At 65.5% G+C, this 20,940-nt stretch overlaps 2 protein-coding genes across 2 annotated transcripts; one reads left to right on the top strand and one right to left on the bottom strand.

Moving 5' to 3' along the window:
- Window positions 1-107: 107 nt before the first annotated feature.
- Window positions 108-6,047, top strand: LOC136789334 (large ribosomal subunit protein uL13-like). The gene is given in 10 exon segments (XM_066989395.1): window positions 108-281; window positions 676-748; window positions 1,524-1,589; window positions 3,257-3,358; window positions 3,493-3,555; window positions 3,558-3,577; window positions 4,153-4,212; window positions 4,317-4,395; window positions 4,398-4,438; window positions 5,830-6,047. Coding segments are annotated over 10 exon segments (750 nt in total). The 5' UTR covers window positions 108-122; the 3' UTR covers window positions 5,917-6,047.
- A 357-nt stretch (window positions 6,048-6,404) lies between these two features.
- LOC136789371 (trans-1,2-dihydrobenzene-1,2-diol dehydrogenase-like) lies at window positions 6,405-16,734 on the bottom strand. The gene is given in 11 exon segments (XM_066989422.1): window positions 6,405-6,863; window positions 7,766-7,876; window positions 7,879-7,912; window positions 8,750-8,774; window positions 8,776-8,832; window positions 8,834-8,870; window positions 13,618-13,806; window positions 13,809-13,841; window positions 15,255-15,367; window positions 15,448-15,644; window positions 16,537-16,734. Coding segments are annotated over 11 exon segments (1,107 nt in total). The 3' UTR covers window positions 6,405-6,750.
- Window positions 16,735-20,940: the final 4,206 nt, after the last annotated feature.

Below are 20,940 nucleotides of genomic sequence, written 5' to 3'. Positions count from 1 at the left end.
GGGGCACAGGGGGGTTACTGGGCTGTACTGGGAGCTACTGGGGGGTTACTGGGCTGTACTGGGGGTCACAGGGGTTACTGGGAGCCACCGGGGATTACCGCCGGTCACTTCCCCTTCCCGTAATGGCGCCGCCCTGCGCGGCTTCGCGCCCTTTTTTCCGCCCTCACTCGGAGCGTCACTTCCGCCCCTGCGCCACTCCCCGCGGCGGAAGCGGCGACCCCGCGGCGCGCGGGGGGCGGGGCCTCTTTCGGCGGCTGGCGGCGGCCATGGCGGAGCCGCGGGTGCGGCGCGGGGGGAGCCCGGGGGGGCCGGGGGGCCCGGAGCCCCCGGGGGGGGGTCAGGAAGGGGGAGGGGGAGGGGGAGCGGCGGGGACCCCCCCGGGGGGAACGGGAGGGGGAGGGGGCAGCGGGGGCGGCCACGTGGGTGGCGGGGGGGGGGTTGAGGCCTAGCGGGGGGGTTTGGGGGCCTACCGGGGGGGCCGGGGGTTAACGGGGGGGCCGGGGGGTGGTTTGGGGGATCCGGGGTGATTTGGGGGGTCTGGGGGTTTAACGGGGGGGGTTGGGGGTTACCGGGGGGGTTTGGGGGTTACCGGGGGGTCCGGGTGATTTTGGGGGGGGGGTCTCTGGGGGTCTCCGGCCCTTACCGGGTGCCCCCCCCCCATATTTAACCCCCCAGGTGCTGCTGATCGATGGCCGCGGGCACCTCCTGGGCCGCCTGGCGGCCGTGGTGGCCAAGCAGGTGCTGCTGGGTGAGCACTAATTAGCGCTAATTAGCTGATTAACCCCCCCCCGTTCCTTTACCCCCCCCCGGCACGTTCCCAGACCCCCCCGACCCCATAACCCACCCCCCGACCCCAAACCTTCCCCCCCCATGCTGTGATGAGCCCTGTGGTGCCAGTAATTAACGCTAATTAACTAATTAAAGTCCCCCCACTTCCTCCTCATTCCTTGCCCCCCCCAATATTCCCAGACCCCCCCCCCCCCCAACCCCAACTCCCCCCCAAAACCTCCCCCTTGGCACCCTGATGACCTCGGTGGTCCCAATGATTAACGCTTAATTACCTAATTAACAGTTCTGCTAATTGCCTAACCCCCCCCATCTCATTCCTTAGACCCCCCCGACCCCAAAAGCCCCCCACCCCAAAAAAGCCCCCGTGACCCCAAACCTCCCCCCCAAAAGCCGTCCTCTCCATGCTGTGTTGAGCTCTGTAGTCCTGATAATTAGCACTTAATTACCTAATTAACACCCCACTCTCATTCCTTAGCCCCCCCCCGGACCCCATAACCCCCCCCCCCCCGACCCCACAACCCCCCCACACCCCAAAAGCCCCCCCCCGGCGCCATGATGACCTCGCTGGTCCCGAGCCTCGCGGCCGTGGGGGTGCCACATGCACTACCAGCTGAGCGCTGGGGGGGGGCGCCCGAATTTGGGGCGTTTTGGGGCTTTTTGGGATTTTTTTTTTTTTTTAGGGGGGCACGGCTCAATCGGGCCCCCCCCCGGTTGTTTTATCCCCCCCCCCCCAGGCCGGCGCGTGGTGGTGGTGAGGTGCGAGGGGATCAACATCTCCGGGAACTTCTACCGGAATAAGCGTGAGGCACTGGGAGGGACTGGGAGGGGTTTGGGGGGCACTGGGAGGGACTGGGAGGGGGTTGGGGGGCACTGGGAGGGACTGGGAGAGGGGTTGGGGGGCACTGGGAGGGGTTGGGGGGCACTGGGAGGGACTGGGAGGGGGTTGGGGGTACTGGGAGGGACTGGGAGAGTGGTTGGGTGGGATTTGAGAACTGGGGGGACTGGGAGGAACTGGGATTTGGGCTAGAGGAGACTGGGGGGAACTGGGGGCATTGGGAGAGGAGTTAGGGGACACTGGGAGGGACTGGGAGCAGGGCTGGGGGACACTGGGAGGAACTGGGGGAAGTGGGAGAGGAGTTAGGGGCCCTGGGGGGGACTGGGAGTGGGACTGGGGGCACTGGGAGCAGGGCTGGGGGTGCTGGGAGGGAACTGGAAATACTGGGAGCGGGGCTGGAGGGGACTGGGAGTACTGGGAGTGGCGTTAGGTTGCACTGGGAAGAACTGGGATGAAGTGGGAGAGGGACTAGGAGTCACTGGAGGGTACTGGGAAGAACTGGGAACACTGGGAGAAGGGTTAGGGGCTACCAGGAGTGCTGGGAGCAGAGTTAGGGGATACTGGGAGAGAACTGGGAGCACTGGGAGTGGGGTTAGGGGCTACTGGGAGAGACTGGGAGCACTGGGAGTGGGGTTAGGGGCTACTGGGAGTACTGGGAGCGGGGTTAGGGGTTTGTGGGAGGGTATTGGGAGGAACTGGGAGCACTGGGAGTGGGGTTAGGGGCTTCTGGGAGGCACTGGGAGCACTGGGAGTGGGGTTAGAGGGCACTGGGAGGGACTGGGAGAGGGGTTGGGGGGCACTGGGAGGAACTGGGAGCACTGGGAGTGGGGTTAGGGGCTACTGGGAGGGACTGGGAGCACTGGGAGTGGGGTTAGAGGGCTACTGGGAGGGACTGGGAGCACTGGGAGTGGGGTTAGGGGCTACTGGGAGCACTGGGAGTGGGGTTAGGGGCTACTGGGAGGCACTGGGAGCCCTGGGAGTGGGGTTAGGGGCTACTGGGAGGAACTGGGAGCACTGGGAGTGGGGTTAGAGGGCTACTGGGAGTACTGGGAGCGGGGTTAGGGCTTCTGGGAGGGTACTGGGAGGGACTGGGAGCACTGGGAGTGGGGTTAGGGGCTACTGGGAGGGACTGGGAGCACTGGGAGTGGGGTTAGGGGCTACTGGGAGGGAACTGGAAGCACTGGGAGTGAGGTTAGAGGGCACTGGGAGTGGGGTTAGGGGCTACTGGGAGGAACTGGGAACACTGGGAGTGGGGTTAGGGGCTACTGGGAGGGACTGGGAGTGGGGTTAGGGGCTACTGGGAGGAACTGGGAACACTGGGAGTGGGGTTAGGGGCTACTGGGAGGGACTGGGAGTGGGGTTAGGGGCTACTGGGAGGCACTGGGAGTGGGGTTAGAGGGCTACTGGGGGTACTGGGAGGCACTGGGAGCCCCCCCCAGTCTCCTGCTGCCCATTGGGGGGGGGGGCTGAACCCCTGCCCCCCGTGCCCCCCCTTCGGGAGCTGAGCCCCGGTCCCCCCCCCAATTTACCCCCAGCCCCCGCTTACCGACCCCGGCGCCTAATTACCCCCTCTAATTACCCCCTCTAATTACCCCCCGTTAATTACCCCCCGTTAATTACCCCCCCCCGCAGTGAAGTTCCTGGCCTTCCTCCGCAAGCGCATGAACACCAACCCCTCGCGGGGGCCCTACCACTTCCGCGCCCCCAGCCGCATCTTCTGGCGCACCGTGCGAGGTGAGCGCCCCCCCCCCGAATTGGGGGGGGTCCCCTGCCCCCCCCCCCCGGACCCCTGCCCCCCCCCGGCCCCCCCCGGCCCCCCCCACCCCAAAATTTCCGCCCCCACCCCAAAATTTCCGCCCCCCCCCCAGGGATGCTCCCCCACAAAACCAAGCGGGGCCAAGCGGCGCTGGACAGGCTCAAGGTGTTCGACGGCATCCCCCCCCCTACGACAAGGTGAGCGCCCCCCCCCCCCCCCTATTTGGGGACCCCCGCGTTTTGGGGACCCCCCACGTTTTGAGACCCCCCCCGTTTGGGGACCCCCCCCCGTATTTGGGGACCCCCCCGCGTTTTGGGGACCCCCCCAGATTTGGGGACCCCCCCCCGCGTTATTTTGCCCCCCCCCCCCCACCCCAAAACCCCCCCCCCCATCAGTAATATCCCATCACCCCCATTGATCCTCCAACCCCCAGGACCCTTTTTGGGGGGGCCCAACCCCTCGCGCCCCCCCCAAATTCCCGGTGCCCCCCCCCCAAATTTTCCCCGGGACCCCTGACCCCCACCCCAAAACCCCCCAAAAATCCCCCCCCACCCCAAAATCCCCCCCCCACCCCAAAATCCCCCCCAGTTACGGATACCCCATCGATCCTCTATAAGGACCCCAACCCCCAGGACCCTTTTTGGGGGGGCCCAACCCCTTTGTCCCCCCCCCAAATTCCCGGTGCCCCCCCCAAATTTTCCCCGGGACCCCGGACCCCCCCCCCCCCAAAACCCCCCCCCCCCCCCCCCCCCCCCCATATTTCCCCCCCCAGCGCAAGCGCATGGTGGTGCCGGCCGCTCTCAAGATCATCCGCCTCAAGCCCACCCGCAAGGTAGGTCTTTAAAACCGCGGGGGGGGGGGCACGATAATTTCTGCGGGGGGGGGGTCCCGGGTATTTTGGGGCCCTCTGACCCCCCCCGCCGTGCCCCCCCCCAGTTCGCCTCCCTGGGCCGCCTGGCGCACGAGGTGGGCTGGAAGTACCGCGCCGTGACGGCGGCGCTGGAGGAGAAGCGCAAGGCCACGCGCGGCTGCACTACGGCGCCAAGAAGAGGCTGGCGGTGAGGGGGGGGGGGGCGCGAAAATAAATTGGGGGGGGGTACGAAAATAAATTGGGGGGGGCACGAATAAATCCGGGGGGGGGCCACGGGTAAATGGGGGGGTGGTTTTGGGGGGGGGGCGTTGGGGGATGGGGGATTGTGGGGGTCAAAGGGGAAGGGGCAGCAAGGAGAGGCTGATGGTGAGGGGGGCACAAATAAATGGGGGGCACGAATAAATGGGGGCCCAAATAAATCGGGGGGGGCACGAAAAATCGGGGGGGGCCACGGATAAATGGGGGGGGTTTGGGGGGGGGCGTTGGGGGCTGGGGAATTGGGGGGGTTAAAGGGGAAGGGGGCAGGAAGAAGGGGGCAGCAAGAAGAGGCTGTCAGTGGGGGTGAAAATAAATCGGGGGGGGGCCAAATAAATCGGGGGGCACGAATAAATCGGGGGGGCACGAATAAATGGGGGGGCCACAAATTGGGGGGGTGTTTTTGGGGGGGGCGTTGGGGGATGGGGGATTGGGGGGTTAAAGGGGAAGGGGGCAGCAAGGAGAGGCTGGGGGGTGGGGGGCACGAATAAATGGGGGGCACAAATAAATCGGGGGGGCACAAATAAATCGGGGGGGGGCACAAATAAATCGGGGGGCCACAAATTGGGGGGGTGTTTGTGGGGGGCGTTGGGGGATTGGGGGGCCAAAGTGGAAGGGGGCAGCAAGGAGAGGGTGGCGGGGGGGGGGGGGACACGAAAATAAATGGGGGGGGCACGAAAAATCCGGGGGGGGGGGGCTACGAATAAATGGGGGGGTCACGGATAAATGGGGGGGGGTTGTGGGGGGGGGCGTTGGGGGATTGGGGGTGGGGGTTAAAGTGGAAGGGGGCAGCAAGGAGAGGGTGCCAGGAAGAGGGTGGGGGGGTGGGCACATAAAGGGGGGGCTAACAGGTAAGGGGGGCACGAATAAACGGGGGGGGGCACAAATAAATGGGGGGGGTCACGAATAAATGGGGGGTGTTTTTGTTGGGGGGGGGTTGGGGGATGATGGATTGGGGGGGTCAAAGGGGAAGGGGCAGCAAGGAGAGGGTGCCAAGAAGAGGGGGGGGCACATAAAGGGGGGGGCTCATGGGCAAGGGGGGGCCACAAATAGGCAGGGGGGGGCAGAAATAAATGGGGGGGGCACAGGGACGTGGGGGCTGCTGATGCGGGGGGCGTACAGATGGGGGGACACAGATGGGGGGACAGATTTTGGGGAGTCTGGGTATGGAAGCTGGGGGCTCCAACTAGAAGGGGGCTTTTTTTGGCCCCCCCCAATATGGAGGCTTCGGGCCCCCCTTTTTTAGGGGGTCTTGAGGGTCCCCCCCCTTTTATGGGGGTCCCCCTGACCCCCCCCCCCTTTTTTCTTCCCCCCCCCCCCCAGAATCTGCGGCGCCAGGCGGAGAAGAACGCGGAGGCGAAGCTGGCGCCGTTCACGGCCGTGCTGCGGCAGCACGGGGTGCTGCTCTGACCGGGGGGGCCAAAAACACCGGGGGGGCTCCCCCCAAAAAAAAAAATACCGGGGGGGGGCCCACGGCACCCAACGGGACGTTTTGGGGGGGTTTGAGCGAAAAAAAACGAGAGAAAATGACCCAAAACGGAGACGTGTTGCGGCTGGTTTTGTTCGGGTTGGGTTTGGTTTTGGGGGGGGGGGAAAGGGGGGCCTAAAAATGTTTTTTTTTTTGGGGGGCACCCCAAAAATTTTATTTTTTTGGGGGGGATGATTTAAAAAAATGGTTTTTGGGGTGAATGTGGCGTAAAAATGGCTATTTTTTTTTGGGGGGGGTGATATACCCCAAAACCTGATTTTTTGGGTGGGGGACGCCCCGAAAATTGCTTTTTTGGGTGGGGGTTGTCCCAAAACCCCCTTTTTTGGGTGAATACCCCCAAAAAAACCTTTTTTTTTGGGGGGGGGGGGGAATGCCTTGAAAACCACTTTTTTTTTTGGGGGGGGGGGAATAATGCCCCAAAAATGCTTTTTTAGGGAGGGCAACACCTTAAAAAAATGCTTTTTTGGGGCACTCTGCACCAAAACAAGACAAAAACGCCCCAAAACCACGCTCACGGTCAATTTTTTATTTTTTCCCTTTTTCCCTTTTTTTTTCCCCAGTTTTCCTTTGCGGGGGGGATGTGACCCCCCCAAAACCAATAAATTGGGGGGGGGGACACCCAAAAACACCCTTTTCTTTGCGTCTTCTTCCCCCAACCCCCCCCCCAAATCGCCCCCGGTCTCCGCCATTTCTCCTTTTTTCCTTCTGGGGGGGGGGGATTTATTTTTTGGGGGGGTTAATTTATTCGGGGGGTGTTATTTTTTTGGGGGGGGGGCCCCCGCGGCCCCCACCTGGCGCCGCGCCTCGTCCAGCAGCTCGGCGATCAGCTCGCTCTCGGCCAGCGGCATCACCGGGCTCTCGCTCAGTCCTGGGGGGGGGGCACAAGGATTTGGGGGGGGGGGCACAGGACCCCCCCACCCCCCCCCCCCCCCATAAGGAAAAAAAACCCCTCCCCAAACTAAGACCCCCCCATAAGGTGCTCCCAACCCCCTATAAGCCCCCCCCCCAGCCCCCTAAAACCCCTATAAGCCCCCCCAGGTGCCCCCCCCCCCCAACCCCTATAAGCCCCCTCAGACCCCCCCCCAAGCCCTATAAGCCCCCCAACACCCTATAAGCCCCCCCCAAACCCCTATAAGGCCCCCCCAACCCCTATAACGCCCCCCAGCCCCCGCCAAAACCCCTATAAGTCCCCCCAAGGCCCCCCCCCCCAAACCCCAATAAGCCCCCCAGCCCCCCCAAACCCCTATAAGCCCCCCCAACCCCTATAAGCCCCCCCCCCAAACCCCTATAACCCCCCCAGCCCCCCCAAACCCCTATAAGTCCCCCCCCCCAGGCCCCCCCAACCCAAACCCCTATAACCCCCCCAGCCCCCCCCCAAAACCCTTATAAGTCCCCCCCCACCCCCTATAAGCCTCCCCCCAAACCCCAATAAGCCCCCCAGCCCCCCCCAGCCCCCCCCCCCAACCCCTATAAGCCCCCCCAAACCCCTATAAGTCCCCCCAGGCCCTCCCCCCCCAGCCCCCCCCCCAACCCCCTATAAAGCCCCCCAACCCCTATAAGCCCCCCCAACCCCTATAAGCCCCCTCAGACCCCCCCCCAACCCCCTATAAGCCCCCCAAACCCCTATAACCCCCCCAGCCCCCTAAAACCCCTATAAGTCCCCCCAGGCCCCCCCCCCAACCCCAATAAGCCCCCAGCCCCCCCCAGCCCCCCAGCCCCCCCCCCCCCCCCCATAAAGCCCCCCCCCAATTTTTTTGCCCCCCCCCTCACCCCGCAGCAGGCACTCCCGCACGTGCTGGGCCTCGTAGCGCAGCCCCGTGCCCCGGGGGTAGTTGAGGGGTTCGCCGGGGGGGCAGGGGGAAAACTCCCGCTCCCCCCCACCAGCAGCTCCGTGGGGCAGTTCATGTGGCTGGGGATCTGTGGGGGGGGGGGGGGGGGCACACATCCGTGACCCCCCCCCCGCCTTTAAATTCACCCCCCCCCCCCCGCGGTACCCCCACCCACCCCAAAACCCCACAGCCCCCCGTTTTTCCCCTATATTTAAGCCCCCCCCTTCATTAGGCCCCCCCGCGACACCCCCACCATTACGCCCCCCCCCAAAAAGGGACCCCGAAACCCTTCCCGTGCCCCCCCCCCACTTTTAAGGGGGTCCCCAATACCCCCCCAAAGGAGGACCCCAATCCCCCCCCCCATAAAAGACGTCCCCATTATTGCCCCCAAACCCCTTTTAGGGTGACCCCCCAAAGGAAAACCCCAATTATTCCCCCCCCCCCCCCATTTAGGAGGACCCCAATCACCCCATGACCCCCCCCAATTTAGGACCCCAATACCCCCCCCCCCACAACCCCCCCCTTTTATGATAACCCCAATAGCCCCCCCATGCCCCCCCGGAAGACCCCAATACCCCCCCTTAAAGGAAACCCCATATAACCCCCTCCCTTTTACGATGCCCCCATTTTTTAGCCCCCCCCCCATATTTTTTAGATCCCCCCTCCCATTTTTTTAGCCCCCCAATATTTTTTAGCCCCCCCCATTTTTTTTAGCCCACCCTAATATTTTTTTTAGCCCCCCCAATTTTTTTTAGCCCCCCCAATTATTTTTTAGCCCCCAATTTTTTTTAGCCCCCAATTATTTTTTAGCCCCCCAATTTTTTTTTTTAGCCCCCCCCCAATTATTTTTTAGTCCCCCCGATTTTATTTTTTAGCCCCCCCGATTTTATTTTTAGCCCCCCCCCCCGGTGCCCCCCCCCCCCACCTCCACCCAGCCGCGGGTGCCCCCAGGGCGGCCCCCCCGGCAGGAGGGCGGCCATGGAGACGGTGAGCGCGGCGTGCCGCCCCCTCGTAGTCCAGCGTCAGCGTCACCGTCTCGTCCACCCCTGGACGCCCCCCCAAAAAAAAATAAAATTGAGGGGGGGACACACACACAAGACCCCCAATTCCCCCCGCCCCATAAGGAAAAAACCCTCAGCACCCCCCGCACCCCGTAGTCCCTAAAACCCTCCCCAAACTGAGCCCCCCCCCCAATAGAACCCCCCCCCCATGGGACCCCCCCCATAAGGCGCTCCCAACCCCCTATAAGCCCCCACAGCCCCTAAAACCCCCCAACCCCGTTCAGCCCCCCCCCTAACCCCTATAACCCCAGGCACCAAACCCTAACCCCCCAGCTCAAAAAGTTTCCCCCCCCCCAAACCCCTATAAGCCCCCCCCCCAAAACTCTATAACCCCCCAGGACCCCCAAAACCCCTATAATCCCCCCCTCAGCTCCCCCCAAACCCCTATAAAGCCCCCCAGCTCCTGTAAGTCTCCCCCCAAACCCTATAAGCCCCCAAAACCCCTATAACCCCCCCAAAACCCCTATAACCCCCCAGCCCCCCAAAAAAACCCTATAATCCCCCCAGCCCCCCCAAAACCCCTATAACCCCCCCAGCCCCCCCCAAAACCCCTGTTAAACCTCCCAGCCCCCCCCCCAAAAAAACTATAATCCCCCCAGCCCCCAAAACCCCTATAATCCCCCAGCCCCCCTAAAACCCCTATAACCCCCCCCCCCCCAAAACCCCTATTAAACCCCCAGCCCCCCCAAAAAAAACTATAATCCCCCCCCCCCCCCAAAACCCCCCCCCAGCCCCCCTAAAACCCCATAACCCCCCCCCCCCCAAACCCCATACCCCCAGGCCCCCCAAAACCCCGCCCCCCAGCCCCCCGCAAACCCCCAGGTCCAGCAGCCCCCCCAAAACCCCATAACCCCCCCCCAGGGGAACCCCAGCACGGCCCCCACCGCCCCCGCCACCAGCGCCCGCAGCCGCCCCCAGGCCGGGAAGAACCGGGTCCAGAAACCCATGGGGGTTACTGGGAGGGACTGGGAGGGACCCGGAGGGGTGGACTGGGAGGGACCGGGGGGGCGCTGGGAGGGACTGGGAGCATTGGGAGTAGGATAAGGGGGCGGTGGCCATCTGGGAGGAGGATAAGGGGGCACTGGGAGGGACTGGGAGGGACTGGGAGGAGGATAAGGGGGCACTGGGAGGGACTGGGAGGCAGGCGCCGCAGCACTGGGGAAGGGGGCGCTGGGAGGGACTGGGAGGGAGCCACCAGGGGGTGGGGGGGTGCTGGGAGGGACTGGGAGCACTGGGAGGGACTGGGAGGAGGATAAGGGGGCGCTGGGGGGGCTGGGAGGGACTGGGAGGGACTGGGAGGAGGATAAGGGGGCGCTGGGGGGGCTGGGAGGGACTGGGAGGAGGGTAAGGGGGCGCTGGGGGGGCTGAGAGCACTGGGAGGGACTGGGAGGAGGATAAGGGGGCGCTGGGGGGACTGGTAGGGACTGGGAGGAGGATAAGGGGGCACTGGGAGGGACTGGGAGGGACTGGGAGGAGGATAAGGGGGCACTGGGAGGGACTGGGAGTAGGAGAAGGGGGTGCTGGGAGGGACTGGGAGCACTGGGAGTAGGATGGGGGCGCTGGGAGGGACTGGGAGGGACTGGGAGGGGGTAAGGGGGTGCTGGGAGGGACTGGGAGCACTGGGAGGGACTGGGAGGAGGATAAGGGGGCGCTGGGGGGGGCTGGGAGGGACTGGGAGGGACTGGGAGGAGGATAAGGGGGCGCTGGGGGGGCTGGGAGGGACTGGGAGGAGGGTAAGGGGGCGCTGGGGGGCTGAGAGCACTGGGAGTAGGATAAGGGGGCACTGGGAGGGACTGGGAGGGACTGGGAGGAGGATAAGGGGGCGCTGGAGGGGACCGGGAGCACTGGGAGGAGGGTAAGGGGGCGCTGGGAGGGACTGGGAGCACTGGGAGGGACTGGGGAGGAGGATAAGGGGGCGCTGGGAGGGACTGGGGAGGGACTGGGAGGGAGGATAAGGAGGGGGTGCTGGGAGGGACTGGGAGCACTGGGAGGGACTGGAAGTAGGATAAGGGGGCGCTGGGGGGACTGGGAGGGACTGGGAGGAGGATAAGGGGGCGCTGGGAGGGGACTGGGAGGGACTGGGAGGGGGATAAGGGGGTGCTGGGAGGGACTGGGAGCACTGGAAGGGACTGGGAGGAGGATAAGGGGGTGCTGGGAGGGACTGGGAGGGACTGGGAGGGGGATAAGGGGGTGCTGGGAGGGACTGGGAGCACTGGAAGGGACTGGGAAGAGGATAAGTGGGCGCTGGGGGAGGGACTGGGAGGAGGGTAAGGGGGCGCTGGGGGGGACTGGGAGGGACTGGGAGGAGGGTAAGGGGGCGCTGGGGGGGGCTGGGAGGGACTGGGAGGAGGGTAGGGGGCGCTGGGGGGACTGGGGAGGAGGATAAGGGGGCGCTGGGAGGGACTGGGAGGGACTGGGAGGAGGATAAGGGGGCACTGGGAGGGACTGGGAGGAGGATAAGGGGGCGCTGGGGGGACTGGGAGCATTGGGAGTAGGATAAGGGGGCGCTGGGAGGGACTGGAAGGGACTGGGAGGGGGATAAGGGGGTGCTGGGAGGGACTGGGAGCACTGGGAGGGACTGGGAGGAGGATAAGGGGGCGCTGGGGGGGCTGGGAGCACTGGGAGTAGGATAAGGGGGCACTGGGAGGGACTGGGAGGGACTGGGAGGAGGATAAGGGGGCGCTGGGGGGGCTGGGAGGGACTGGGAGGAGGATAAGGGGGCACTGGGAGGGACTGGGCGTAGGATAAGGGGTGGGGCGCTGGGAGGGACTGGGAGGAGGATAAGGGGGCACTGGGAGGGACTGGGAGGGACTGGGAGGAGGATAAGGGGGCACTGGGAGGGACTGGGGAGTAGGAGAAGGGGGTGCTGGGAGGGACTGGGAGCACTGGGAGTAGGATAAGGGGGCGCTGGGAGGGACTGGGAGGGACTGGGAGGGGGGTAAGGGGGCGCTGGGAGGGACTGGGAGCACTGGGAGGGACAGGGAGAGGGGTTGGGGGGGGGACTGGGAGCACTGGGGGTAGGATAAGGGGGCAGTGTCTTGGGGAGTGTCTCGGGCTGCGTGTAGGCTCTTGGGGCCATGGGTAGGATTTTGGGGCCGTGTGTAGGACTTTTGGGCCGGGTTTAGGGCCTTGGGGCCGGGTTTAGTGCTTTGGGGTCAGGTATAGGGCTTTGAGGGCCGCGTGTAGGCCTTTGGGGCTGGGTTTAGGGTCTCGGGGCCGGGTTTAGGCCTTTGGGGTTGGGTATAGGGCTTTGGGGGGCCACATGTAGGCCTTTGGGGCCTCATGCAGGCCTTTGGGGCCGCGTCTAGGCCTTTGGGGCTGGGTATAGGGCTTTAGAGCCCCATATAGAGCTTTGGGGCCTCATGTAGGCCTTTGGGGCCGCGTGTAGGCCTTTAGGGCCGCGTGTAAACCTTTGGGGCTGGGTATAGGGCTTTAGAGCCCCATATAGAGCTTTGGGGCCTCATGTAGGCCTTTGGGGCTGCATGTAGGCCTTTGGGGCTGGGTATAGGGCTTTAGGGCCCCATATAGAGCTTTGGGGCCTCATGTAGGCCTTTGGGGCTGCATGTAGGCCTTTGGGGCTGGGTATAGGGCTTTAGGGCCCCATATAGAGCTTTGGGGCCTCATGTAGGCCTTTGGGGCTGCGTGTAAACCTTTGGGGCTGGGTATTGGGCTTTAGGGCCCCATGTAGAGCTTTGGGGCCTCATGTAGGCCTTTGGGGTCTGCATAGGGCTTTGAGGGCCTTTGGGGTTGGGTTTAGGGCTTTGAGGGCCACCTGTAGGCCTTTGGGTCTGGGTTTAGGGTCTCGGGGCTGGGCTTAGGCCTTTGGGGTTGGGTTTAGGGCTTTGGGGGCCACGTGTAGGCCTTTGGGGCTGGGTATTGGGCTTTAGGGCCCCATGTAGAGCTTTGGGGCCTCATGTAGGCCTTTGGGGTCTGGTATAGGGCTTTGAGGGCCTTTGGGGTTGGGTTTAGGGCTTTGGGGGCCACGTGTAGGCCTTTGGGGCTGGGTTTAGGCTTTAGGGCCCCATATAGAGCTTTGGGGCCTCATGTAGGCCTTTAGGGCCGCGTGTAAACCTTTGGGGCTGGGTATAGGGCTTTAGGGCCCCATATAGGGCTTTAGGGCCCCATATAGAGCTTTGGGGCCTCATGTAGGCCTTTGGGGCCGCGTGTAAACCTTTGGGGCTGGGTATTGGGCTTTAGGGCCCCATGCAGAGCTTTGGGGCCTCATGTAGGCCTTTGGGGTCTGGTATAGGGCTTTGAGGGCCGCCTGTAGGCCTTTGGGTCTGGGTTTAGGGTCTTGGGGCTGGGTTTAGGCTTTGGGGTTGCGTTTAGGGCTTTGGGGGCCACATGTAGGCCTTTGGGGCTGGGTATAGGGCTTTAGGGCCCCATATAGAGCTTTGGGGCCTCATGTAGGCCTTTGGGGTCCGGTATAGGGCTTTGAGGGCCGCCTGTAGGCCTTTGGGGCTGGGTTTAGGGTCTCGGGGCCGGGTTTAGGCCTTTGGGGTTGGGTATAGGGCTTTGGGGGGCCGCATGTAGGCCTTTGGGGCCTCGTGTAGGCCTTTGGGGCCGCGTGTAGGCCTTTGGGGTCTGGTATAGGGCTTTGAGGGCCACCTGTAGGGCTTTGGGGCTGGGCTTTGGGGCCTCATGTAGGCCTTTGGGGCCGCGTGTAAGCCTTTGGGGTCCGGGTATAGGGCTTTGGAGGGCCGCGCGTAGAGCCTTTGGGGCTGGGTTCAGAGTCCTGGGGCTGGGTTTAGGGCTTTAGGGCCGGGTTTAGGGTTTTGGGGCCGGGGGCGCACCTCCATGAGGAAGGTGCCCTGGGTTCCGCGCCGTGGCCGCCAGCTCGCGGACCTGGGGGCGCTGACCCCGAGCGGTTTCTCCACCAGCAGCGGGCGCCGGGCGGCCAGGAAGAGGCGGGCGGCGGGGCGTGCTGCGGGTTCACCGTGCCCACGCACACCACGTCTGGGGGGCAGACCGTTGGGGCGGCGTGTAACCTTTGGGGCTGGGTATTGGACAGACCCCATTGGGGCGGTGGGAACCTCATGTGGGGGGGACAGACCCCGTTAGGGCGCGGGAACCTTTGGGGGGGGACAGACCCCATTGGGGGCGGTGTGGGAACCCAATGGGGGGGGACAGACCCCATTGGGGGCGGTGGGAACCCCATGGGGGACAGACCCCATTGGGGGCGGTGGGAACCCATTGGGGGCATCGGGAAGGCATTTGGGGCATTGGGAACCCAATGGGGGAGGTGGGAACCCAAGGGGGGGACAGACCCCATTAGGGGCGGTGGGAACCCAATGGGAGGTGGGAACCCCATGGGACAGCTCGCAGACCCCATTGGGGGCGGTGGGAACCCACTGGGGGCATTGGGAACCCAATGGGGGAGGTGGGAACCCCATGGGGGGGACAGACCCCATTAGGGCGGCGGGGAACCCAATGGGGGAGGTGGGAACCCCATGGGGGGGACAGACCCCATTGGGGGCGGTGGGAACTCACTGGGGCATTGGGAACCCAATGGGGAGGTGGGAACCCCATGGGGGGGACAGACCCCATTGGGGGCGGTGGGAACCCACTGGGGGCATTGGGAACCCAATGGGGGAGGTGGGAACCCCATGGGGGGACAGACCCCATTGGGGGCGGTGGGAACCCACTGGGGGCATTGGGAACCCAATGGGGGAGGTGGGAACCCCATGGGGGGGACAGACCCCATTGGGGGCGGTGGGAACCCCACGGGGGGGACAGACCCCGTTAGGGGCGGTGGGAACCCATTGGGGGCGGTGGGAACCCCATGGGGGGGACAGACCCCGTTAGGGGGCGGTGGGAACCCAGTGGGGGCGGTGGGAACCCAATGGGGGGGACAGACCCCATTGGGGGCATTGGGAACCCAATGGGGGAGGTGGGAACCCCATGGGGGGGGACAGACCCCGTTAGGGGCGGTGGGAACCCAGTGGGGGCATTGGGAACCCAATGGGGGAGGTGGGAACCCAATGGGGGGGACAGACCCCTTTAGGGGCGGCGGGAACCCATTGGGGGCATTGGGAACCCACTGGGGGACGTGGGACCTCATTTGGGGTGGTGAGACCCCGTTGGGGATAATGAGACCCCATTACCCCTACAGGGGGTCCCAGTGCCACTATGGGGGTCCCAGTGTCCCCACAAGGGGGGTCCCATTATCACTGGGGGGGGTCCCAGCGCCCTATAGGGTTCCCGTTCCCGCTTATAGGATCCCCGTTCCCCCTTATAGGATTTCCCTTCCCACCACGCCACCGTTCCCACCCCCACCCCGGGGTGGGTCCCATTCCCTCCCGGGGGTTCCCCTATAACCCCCCTCCCCCCCCCGCCCCCCCCCCCCCCCCCCCCCCCCACCCCACTCACCCACGTTGGGGTCCCGCGCCAGCTCCTCGTAGCTCCCGTAGGCGCGGGGCACCCGGTGGTGCTGAGCGAACGCCTGGGCCCGCGCCAGCTCCCCGCGCCGCCACCGCCACCACCTTGAGGGGGGGTCACGGGGGGGGGGTGTCAAGGGGGTGCCCCCCCCCCACCCCCCCCCCCCCCCCCCCGCCTTACGCACCCGGTGCTCGTGGGGGGCAGCGTGCCCAGCGCCACCACGAAGTCGTGGCTGATTTTGCCGGCCCCGCAGATCCCCCAGCGGGTCGGGGGGCTCCGGTAACTTCGGGGGGGGGCGGTGCCCTCCGGGGGGGGCAATCCCGGGGGGCGCCGGTAATCCCGGAGGGGGGCTCGGTAATCCCAGAAGGGGCTCGGTAATCCCTGAAGGGGGCCCGGTAATCCCAGAAGGGGGCCCGGTAATCCCAGAGGGGGCCCGGTGACATCTGGGGGGGTTGGAACTATCAGGGGGGGCCCAGTAATCCCCGGGGGGTCCCAGTAACCCCAGGGGGTGTCCCGGTGCTCTCTGGGGGTGTCCCAGTAACCCCAGGGGGTGTCCCAGTAATCCCAGTAATCCTCAGGGGGGTCCCAGTGGTGGCCGGGGGTCCCGGTAACGTCCGGGGGGTCCCGGTACTATCTGGGGGGGGCAGTGGTAGCTTGGGGGGCCCGGTAATCTCGGGGGCACCCGGTGGTGTCTGGGGGGGCCTGGTGCTGGATGGGGGCGTCCCAGTAATCCCAGTAACCCCTGGGGGTGTCCCAGTAATTCCCAGAGGGGTCCCAGTAATCCCAGGGGGGGTCCCGGTCATCCTGGGGGGTTCCCAGTAATTCCGGGGAGGTCCCGGTAATCCCGGAGGGGTCCCGGTGGTGGCAGGGGGCGTCCCAGTAATCCCAGTAACCCCTGGGGTTATCCCAGTAATGCCGGGGGGGGGCCCGGTAATCCCGGGGGGTCCCGGTAATGCCGGGGGGTTCATGGCCCTCCCGGGGGGGGTCCGGTCGCCGTCCGGGGGGTCCCTCGGGGTGGCAGCTGGGTGCGCGCCGGCTCCATGGGTGCTGCTGGGTGCGGGGGCGGCGGGGCCACGCCCGGGCGGGGCCACCCCCCTCCCCCCCCCCCCCCCGGGGCCGGATGGGTGCGGCGGGGGGTCAGGGGTCAGAGGTCACGGGGAGGGGCCTAAAGGCTGAGGCCTTGGGTGGGGGCAGGGCTTTAACCTCTGACCTTTGACCTGCGGGACCCCCCCCCCTTTGCACCTCCAGGCAGGGCTGGGCCCCGCCCACTCGCCTCCAGGCCCCGCCCACTCGCCTCCAGGCCCCGCCCACCCGCCTCCAGGCCCCGCCCACTCGCCACCAGGCTCCGCCCACTCGCCTCCAGGCCCCGCCCACTGCCGCCAGGCCCCGCCCACTCGCCTCCAGGCCCCGCCCACCCCCACAGGCCCCGCCCACCAGGGCATGTAAATGAGGGTGGGAGGGGCGTGGCCATCGTGGCCCCGCCTCTGACCCCCCCAAATGCCGGGGGGGGGGTCTTGTCTGCCCCCCCCCCCCCCCAATAAAAGAGTGAAAAACAGCGACTTTTATTTTTCCTTTATTGCCCATTTTTTGGTGGTTTTAAGGAATAAAATCGATAAACAACGGGGGGGGGGGGGGGGAGGAGTCGGGGGGGCCCCTCCGGCGGCGGCGCCCCCCCCCCCCCGCGGTGTCTCCGTCTCCTTGGCAACGGCGGCGGGGGGGGCCGGGGGCTTCCTGGGCGGCCGGGGGGGGCCCCGACAAAAGGGGGGGGGTGCGGGGGGGGGGTCCTCTTCAGAGGGGGGGTCCTGGGGGGGGTCTGGGGGGGAATTCCTTCTGGGGGGTCCTGGGGGCTCCCCTTCAGTGGGGGGGTCCTGGGGGGGTCCGGGGGGGGGGGGGTCCTGGGGGGCTCCCCTTCAGTGGGGGGATCCTGGGGGGTTTCTCCTTAGTGGGGGGTCCTGGGGGGCTCCCCTCTAGGGGGGGGTCCTGGGGGGGCTCCTCTTCATCAGGGGGGTCCCGGGGGGGATCCCCTTCAGGCGGGGGTTCCCGGGGATCCCCTAAAGGGGGGGTCCTGGGGGGTTCTCCCTTAGTGGGGGGTCCTGGGGGGCTCCCCTTCAGTGGGGGGTCCCCGGGGTTATCCCCTAAAGAAGGGGGGTCCTGGGGGCTTCCCTTCCGATGGGGGGAGTCCTGGGGGGTTTCCCCTCTAGTGGGGGGGTCCTGGGGGGCTCCCCTTAGTGGGGGGGTCCTGGGGGGATCCCTTCAGGGGGGGGTTCCCGGGATCCCCTAAAGGGGGGGGTCCTGGGGGTTCCCCTCAATGGGGGTCCGCAGGGGGATCCCCTAAAGAAGGGGGGTCCCGGGGGATCCCTTCAGGGCGGGGGGTCCCGGGGGATCCCCAAAGGGGGGGTCCTGGGGGGTTCTCCTTTAGTGGGGGGTCCTGGGGGCCCCCTTAGTGGGGTCCTGGGGGGCTCCTCTTCAGTGGGGGGGTCCTGGGGGTCCCCTTCCGTGGGGGGTCCCCGGGGTTATCCCCTAAAGAAGGGGGGTCCTGGGGGTTCCCCTTTAATGGGGGGTCCTGGGGGTTCCCCTCTAATGGGGGGTCCTGGGGGGGATCCCCTAAAGAAGGGGGGTCCCGGGGGGATCCCCTTCAGGGCGCGGGTTCCCGGGGGGATCCCCTAAGGGGGGGGGGTCCTGGGGGGTTCTCCTTTAGTGGGGGGTCCTGGGGGGTTTCCCCAGTGGGGGGGTCCTGGGGGGCTCCCCTCTAGTGGGGGAGTCCGGGGGGAGATCCTCCTTAGTGGGGGGGCCCTGGGGGTTCCCCTCTAATGGGGGTCCGCGGGGGATCCCTAAAGAAGCGGGGTGCCGGGGGGGGATCCTCTTCGGGGTGGGGGTGCCAGGGCCCCCCCCCCCCAGCCGCAGCCGTTCCCAGACGCGCTGGCGGTGGGGGGGGCGAGGAGGGGCTCGAGGCGGGGGGCGAGCAGGGCCCGGCGGCGGGCGAAGCGCAGGCGGTCGCGGGCGAGGGTCTCCCAGGGCCCCCGGCGGGCGGCGGCGTCCGGCCAGGGGGGGAGCGGCAGCACCCGGACCTCGGGGCTGAAACGCACCTGGGGGGGGGGCACAAAAAAAATAAATATGGGGGGGTGAGTCGTGCTGACGTCATTGCTGACGTCACCGCTGACGTCATGGGGGTGATGTAAGAGGGGTGAAATCCGCGCCTTCCATCCCCCCCCCCCCGCCACGCACCCTGCGCCGCTCACCTTTTTGGGGCACGCGGGGGGGGGGCTCGGCCTCGGGGGGGGCTCCTTGTCTTCTGGGGGGGCTCCTTTGTCTTCTGGGGGGGCTCCTTTGTCTTCTGGGGGGGCTCCTTTGTCTTCTGGGGGGGCCCCATTGTCTTCCGGGGCGACCCCATTATCTTCTGGGGGGGCTCTGTTGTCTTCTAGGGCGGCCCCGTTGTCTTCTGGGGGGGTCCCGTCACCTTCCGGGGGGGTCCCGTCATCTTCTGGGGGGGTCCCGTCTACGGGGGGGTCCCCGTCCGAGGGGGGGTCCCCGTCCCACCCCTGGTCGTCGTCGTCGTCCTCGTCGGGCTCCGGGCGGTAGAAGAGGGCCTGGAGCAGGGGGGGGCGCAGGGGGTCCTCAGCCACCATCGGGGGGGCGCTGCCGGGGGGTGCCATGGGCTGCTGGGGGGGGCGGGGGGGGGGGAGAGAAAGTTGGGGGGTTAAGGGGGGGGGTCCCCCGAGATCCCATTACCCCGGAGACCCCCCCGGGCAGAACCCCCCCCCCCCCAGTCTTTTAGGGGCTTCCCCCCGGATTTCCCCGCCCCCCCCCCCTACATTTTTGGGGACCCCTCCCTTGAACTTGGGACCCCCCCCCGGCCTTTTTGGTGACCCCCCCTGGATTTGGGGACCCCCCCCCCTTGGATTTGGGGTCCCCCCCGGCCTCTTTAGCCCCCCCCCGGACATTTTGGGGACCCCTCCCTTGGATGCCGGAGCCCTCCCCGGACTTTTTGGTGACCCCCCCCGACATTTTAAGCCCCCCCCCCCCCCCGACATTTTGGGGACACCCCCGCGGATTTGTGCCCCCCCCCCCCCCCTCGATTTTTTGGGGACTCCCCTCGATTTTTTGGGGACTCCCCTCGATTTTTTGGGGAATCCCCTCGATTTTTTGGGGAATCCCCCCGAATTTTTGACCCCCCTCCCGCCCCCGATTTTTCGGCCCCCCTCCCCCGAATTTTTTACACCCCCCCCCGAATTTTTGGGGCCCCCCCCCCCCTCACCATAGGGTCTTCTCGCCGCTCGCTCCGTGCCTGTCGCCATCTCCGTCGCTGTCATCGCCGGTGTCGCCGGGGGTCTCCCGCCGCCAGGCTATATAAGGACTGCGGTGACGTCACCGGGGGGGGGGGGCGTGGCCCTGCGTTGCCCGGCAACGGCCAGGGAGGGAATTCCCCCCCAGCCCCTCCCACCGGGTAAAAAAAAAAAGGAATGCGGAAACCGGCGATAAAAATAAACTTAAAACAAAACCAAAAAGCCGGAAATATCTATAAAAAATGCTGAAAAAAATCAGGATTTACGTAAAATCCGCATTTACCCAAAGTGTGGGTTTTTTTTTTTTTTTTTTTTTGGTGGTTGTTGGGCTAAATTCCAGAGGCGCTCGCTCAAAGGTCAAGGGGAAGAAGATTTTTTTTTAAAAAATTATATTTCGACCCTCGGAGGGTGAGGTCAGGGCCCTCGTCCCCAAACGGTGACGCAGGTGTTGGGTTAGGGGCCTAAATAGGGTTAGGGTTGGGTCAGGGCTAGGGTCAGGGTTAGGGGTAGGGGTTAGGGTTCCGGGTTAGGGTTAGGGTTAGGGTTCTGGGTTAGGGTTATGGTTAGGATTACGATTTAGGGTTAGGGTTAGGGTTAGTTTAGGGTTAAGGTTAGGGTTTAGGGTTATGGTTAGGGTTTAGGGTTATGGTTAGGGTTATGGTTAGGGTTTAGGGTTAGGGTTATGGTTAGGGTTTAGGGTTAGGGTTATGGTTGGGATTAGGATTTAGGGTTACGGTGGTTAGGGTTAGGGTTATGGCTAAGGTTTAGGGTTAGGGTTATGGTTAGGATTAGGATTTAGGGTTAGGGTTAGGTTAGGGTTAGGGTTATGGCTAAGGTTTAGGGTTAGGGTTATGGTTAGGATTAGGATTTAGGGTTAGGGTTAGGTTAGGGTTAGGGTTATGGTTAGGGTTCGGGTTAGGTTTAGGGTTATAAGTTTAGGGTTAGGTTCAGGGGTAGGTTCAGGTTTAGGGATAGGGTTAGGGTTCGGGGCAGGGTTAGGGTCCTAATTAGGGTTCAGCACCCCCAAATTGGCCCCCGTCACCCTGCACCCCCAAACCGACCCCCCCCCATGCACCCCCATTGTCTCCTATCCCCATGAACCCCCAAATGGGCCCCCCCCCGCATATCCCCCCCATTGCCCCCCCCACCATATCCTCCCCAATCCCCCCCATTCCCGTCCACCCCACCCTCTGCACCCCCACTCCATTGCCCCCCCAAATCCCCCCCGCACCCCATTGGATCCCCTCCCCCCCCCCCCCGCTGTCCCTCGCCCCCAGGGTGGGGCTGCCACGGGGAAACTCCCACGAAGCTTCCCATTGGTGCATCGAGCCGTCAATCACCCCGAGTCCCGCCCAGCACGAAGGGGCAGGAGTGGCGGCTCGGCGGGCCAATGG

The sequence above is a fragment of the Anser cygnoides genome, unplaced genomic scaffold (assembly GCF_040182565.1).
Source record: "Anser cygnoides isolate HZ-2024a breed goose unplaced genomic scaffold, Taihu_goose_T2T_genome scaffold_44_1, whole genome shotgun sequence".
In the NCBI taxonomy this organism is placed as follows: Eukaryota; Metazoa; Chordata; class Aves; order Anseriformes; family Anatidae; genus Anser; species Anser cygnoides.
Note: the sequence above shows the minus strand (reverse complement) of the source record. Positions and strands in the feature narration are given on the sequence as shown.